Genomic DNA, 5,000 nt, shown 5'->3' on the forward strand with positions numbered 1-5,000 from the left:
TTTACAAAATATAAGCAATGTGGGTATAGCCAGGGTCCTTGTGGTAAGTGGTGTGGTATAACGGGTCATTTGATTGACCTGTGCTGCGGAATGTCAGGTCACTACAGGTTAATGCTGCTGATGACCTGCATTTAACCAATTATGACTGTTTATTTATGGAAGCCAATTGGTCGTTAACAACTCCTTAAGTACAGTTTAGGCTGTGTGTGTGTGTGTGTGTGTGTGTGTGTGTGTGTGTGTGTGTGTGTGTGTGTGTGTGTGTGTGTGTGCGTGTGTTTGTGTGTACGTCTGTGTGTGCGTGTGTTCCCAGAATACATGGGTGTGGTATAGGAATGTTTGTATGTATACCTTAATAATTGAACAGTTTTTTATTAATTTGAGTATCTGTATGTACATATATTGTCCTAAACTGTACTCGAGGGGTTACGTTGATTTCGTTCCTTCAAATGAAAAAGCAAGGTTAGATTTTTAACCCGCGAATTAATTTAGCTCTGCTTAATCTAGTATATTAATCTGCGTAATTAACATGTGCGAAGCTGCACTTTAAGCGTGAGATAAGATATGAAATCTAAATGATAAGAGAGAATGCATGATAATACGCATTGATAGTACTCGCCAATTATTACCGTATTTTTTTTTAATGCATTGAAATGGTTTTGCCAAGAGATCTCCATGGATTAAATTATCATTCCAATGTATATATGTATATGTATATATAATTTTTTTTAATAATTCTGCAGCATATTGAGTTTAAATTTGAAGCTTTATGTTGTTAGGTATCTTTAGTGTGAATGGAAGTGAATTAAAAAAATAATCAAAATTTGCATTAGTGCTTAAAAGGGGAACTTAAAATCAAACAACAGTCACCAAATCTTCAGCCAAAGAGAGTATTCGTTTGTTTGTCTGTCTCCTTATCTGTTTCCTTGTCGGTTTCCTTGTCTGTCTGTGTTTCTGTCTTTGACACCTGTCTAATGGCTTCGATTCCGTGGCTGCTGTCTTGGGTTACGCTGAGTAGATTAGGTTGAATTAGATCGCTTTAGTTTTAAGCTTAAGACGGGTCATTTGAAGCTAGTTAGAGATGAAATTCCCATGGACGCATCTAGAAACGGTACTAGAAGCTGCGTTGTCTTTATAGAAAAAAATAAAAATAAAAAGTGATGGAACAGCAAGCAGGCGAAGCAACTTTAATGAACTATTAAGTTATAGAAGAGTGATGTCATAAATCCAAGTTATGACGCCTTTTTTTTTTTTAGCGTTGTTGTTGGGTTGTACCGTTGGCCTGACCTGACCTGTAGTAGAGGCTTCCTTACATCGCAAGGGGAGGTTTAAACATTTTCTGTAACTGATTTTAATTAATTCAATTAACAGTTATTCATTGTTTGTTTTGTGTCTGTGTATACATTGTGTAAAAGTGTAAAAGGAAGTTGGCGAAATACTAGATTGGGTATTTTTTGTATGTTTTGTGTATCACTACATCACTTGTAGTTCCTGATCTGTTGATGTGCATTTTAAATGCTGTATTTAATATAGTACATAAGACATTCATCTCCGCGTATATACAGTAGTATGGGCGGTGTATTCAGTGTATTATGAAACGGAGAACGGAGAATGCATTTAGAAAATGGAATGTAGGTAATGTTTTTAGAAAACGGAATCAGGCTGTGTATGTAACAAAAATAAGTGGCCTTTTTTATAAAGGTATAGAAAATGGAATGTGTTAAATGCGTTTAGAAAAATGTGGAATCTCTATACGCAATGTGGTATGAATCAAGATTTAATGAACAGCCTGTGTGATTCACCATGGTTTTGAATCACGTTTTGAAATCGTGATCGACAGTAATTACCCTCCCGGATGAGAGCTGAGAGCTCATATGTACCCGATCTAAGGGTAATGCTTGAACCTGACACACACCCAACTCCTTGCCCATGAGAGTTGGAGTGCCAGCTCGCAGTGCACCGATGCTGAAATCATATCAGCCCTGGGCGGGAATCGAACTCGAACCGCTAGATTAGCGGTTGCGAATGGTGCCACTGCGCTGTCGAACTGTGTGATTCACCATGGTTTCACCATTGTCTTGGATCACGTGTTGGACTCGTGATCGACAGCTATTACCCTCCCAGATGTATGTGTGTGTGTGTGTGTGTGTGTGTGTGTGTGTGTGTGTGTGTGTGTGTGTGTGTGTGTGTGTGTGTGTGTGTGTGTGTGTGTGTGTGTGTGTGTGTGTGTGTGTTTGCGTGTGCCGGATGTCGTTCTGCTGGCGAGTAGCATTAAGGCTGCCGGTAGTACCCGGCTGGCCGACTTCCCTTACCTTGCATAACTCCGGAAACAATAGGAACAGTCTCTCCTTCTTCAGTGATATGAACTCCAGTAACGATGGGCACAACCTCGCCTTCCTCCTGAAGAAGAAAAGGGTGGAGGAGGAGGAGGAGGAGGTGGGGGAGAAAAGGGGGTGGGGGAGAGAAAAACGAGATAAGTTAATATATGTTATGTAGTGTCAGTATATCTTATGTCATATGTCAAGGATGGTGCTTTCTCCACCTCCCGTTTTCTATGCTAATCTTAGGTCATTTAAGGGCGGGATTGGTTGTGACACACGTTCAGGATAGTAGTGTTTGTACAAGGGAACAATTCTACGTGGAGAGAAGGTTGTAGGATATGTAATATTTTATTTGGTATCAGTTTGAGATGACGGGATTTTAATTACATCCTAAGGCTTATCTTTTTGTTTTAAACAACAAATATCCCATTGGGAATATAGAAATATTTTGTACTTAAAAAATGTGTTTAAAATGACATATTTTTGTTTATGTTTATGAACACCCAGCTATGGGCAGACAGCCCAAATGATGGCCAGGGTAGTGAGAAAAAAATGGAAAAAAAAAGAAAAAAAAAATGGAAAAAAAAAGAAAAAAAAATGTCCCATACACTTACCTTACCTTACGTTGTTTTATGTTCGAGCGTAAAAGAATGTAGAGTGGATGTGATTATATTAGAAAACCCTTACAATTATCCATTAAGCGTTGTATGTATCAGTTTTTCAATTAGTTATGTAAGAGCTTCTCTAGGTTTAGCGCAGTTATGTCATCGGCGAGTGATGTACCTGTTATGTGCTAGTTATGAGCTAGTTATGTGCTAGACTTGCAATTAATAAGTAAATAAGTAGAAAAAATGTCAAGCTTAGTAAATAGAGCTGCAAGAAGCTTGAGTATAATGAACATGGCAAATTCTTAGACCCAAAGTAGTAAGAATATATACACATATCAATTAATTTTGTGTATGTTTTACATTGCTCTGTATATGTGTGTGTGTGTTTGTGTGTGTTTGTGTGTGTGTGTGTGTGTGTGTGTGTGTGTGTGTGTGTGTGTGTGTGTGTGTGTGTGTGTGTGTGTGTGTGTGTGTGTGTGTGTGTGTGTGTGTGTGTGTGTGTGTGTGTGTGTGTGTGTGTGTGTGTGTATGTGTTTGTGTGTGTGTGTGTGTGTATGTGTGTGTGGGGGGCTGGTGTATGTGCATGTGTGTGTGCGTGTATCTGCCTTGTTTATATCTTTTCCTGTTACTGAACACGAGGAAATTTTCCAAGAGAGAATTTCTCCCTACCTCTAACCAACCTTACATTACGAGGACATAAAAAAAAAAACCAGTCTGATATTCCACTGATGACTAGAAAGGGACTGAAATGTCGTAGCTTGTATTGTAGGTGATCTGCCTGTTGTAGACACGCTACATGATAGAAACAGCTGTGATGAAAATCCCAGCGTATCACTAGGTTAATGGATACATAGTGTGACCATGGGTTTCGTTTGGGCTACAGAGATCGGTAGTGTAGATCTTAGTTTCCTGTCGTGGTAAAGGAGAACATCCTAAAATGGCTTGGGTTCTTGCAAATGATAACTTATTCACTTCGGGCTGTCCCGAGGTGTGTGTCACTCTTATCAATGGTTCGGTTCAGGCTTGGGTCACTTGATGTGGTTCATACCTCAGTCTTTAGGTTGGTATGGGTGTGGGGCAGGAAGTGGTTCATATCTCAATCTTTAGGGTGGTATAGGTAAAGGGCAGGGTTCAAATTTACGATTGGTTCCATGAGGGAATTGGTTCAAATTCGAAATTTGGTTCAAACGTGGGTTCTGCAACGTAGAGGGATTGAAATCTCGGTCTTGAGGGAGCAATTTTCGGAAGTGGTTTGGCTTAGGTCGATTTCATGAAGGAATTTGGCTCGGATTTGAGCTTTATGGACACCTCGGGTGTATGAGGCAGGTGTCTGAAACCCGAGTTGTGGGAAAGGGATAGAATGGTAAAAAGAGACCGTTTTTGCAGTATGCTTCACTTTTGCGGTCTTCTTACAAACAAATCAGAGGTCTTAACCTTCCCCTCAAGGTTGGGTGACGGTTTGCGTTCCACCGATGGCCGGAGGTGAATCGAAACGTATTCGTCACTCCATCCAGAGGGACTGGATCAATATATTTCTGGTTTATCGTCCCACATTGTCACGTGAAGTGGTTGGTGGATCATGAGGTGGAGTGGGGAGGCGGTGGTGGAGGGAGGGAGGGAGGGAGGGGGATTAGGGTTACCTGGACGACTGTTTGCCCGCTGGTTGTGACGATTCTGGAACCACTCTGGACGGTGTGATAGGTCTTCTTCACCTTTGTGACGGTGACCTGGGAACTCGAAGACTCGCTCACAGACTCTTCCTGCTGGCGACGCTGCATGGTGACCTGCTCACCGCCCACTTGAATGTCACCCATGCCCCAGTGGCTTGGCGCCTGATGGGGTTCCCGAAGAAGAAAGGAACCCGCAAGAGGATCACCAAAAGAAATGATCACATCAGATCTTTGAGTTCCTGAAGAAGTGCGGTTTTTTTTGTTTTTTTTGTCGCCTTTCGTCAGCCTTTGCCTCATGTTTCAGTAAGTAAATGAGATGAACGGACTGATACGTGGAAATATATTGCTACACATGAAAAGGAATAGAAACTGAGAGAATGCAGACATCTCCCGTAGGTTTCGAC

The 5,000-nt window shown here is 41.1% G+C and overlaps 1 protein-coding gene across 12 annotated transcripts in view; it reads right to left on the reverse strand.

Moving 5' to 3' along the window:
• Positions 1–5,000, reverse strand: part of LOC143021708 (muscle LIM protein Mlp84B-like) — a 101,885-nt gene that overhangs the window by 12,758 nt on the left and 84,127 nt on the right. For 9 of the 12 annotated variants that reach the window (XM_076179364.1, XM_076179359.1, XM_076179363.1 and 6 more), the window contains exons 17-18: positions 4,567–4,758; positions 2,310–2,397 (exon numbers count right to left, since the gene is read on the reverse strand). In XM_076179364.1, the coding sequence (XP_076035479.1) occupies positions 2,310–2,397; positions 4,567–4,758 (280 nt within the window). The remainder of the gene's footprint in view (positions 1–2,309; positions 2,398–4,566; positions 4,759–5,000) is intronic. The other 3 variants (XM_076179369.1, XM_076179367.1, XM_076179371.1) reach the window with 1 other exon arrangement.

Source organism: Oratosquilla oratoria, chromosome 42 (assembly GCF_046742065.1).
Source record: "Oratosquilla oratoria isolate Oo_2021 chromosome 42, ASM4674206v1, whole genome shotgun sequence".
NCBI classification, from domain to species: Eukaryota; Metazoa; Arthropoda; class Malacostraca; order Stomatopoda; family Squillidae; genus Oratosquilla; species Oratosquilla oratoria.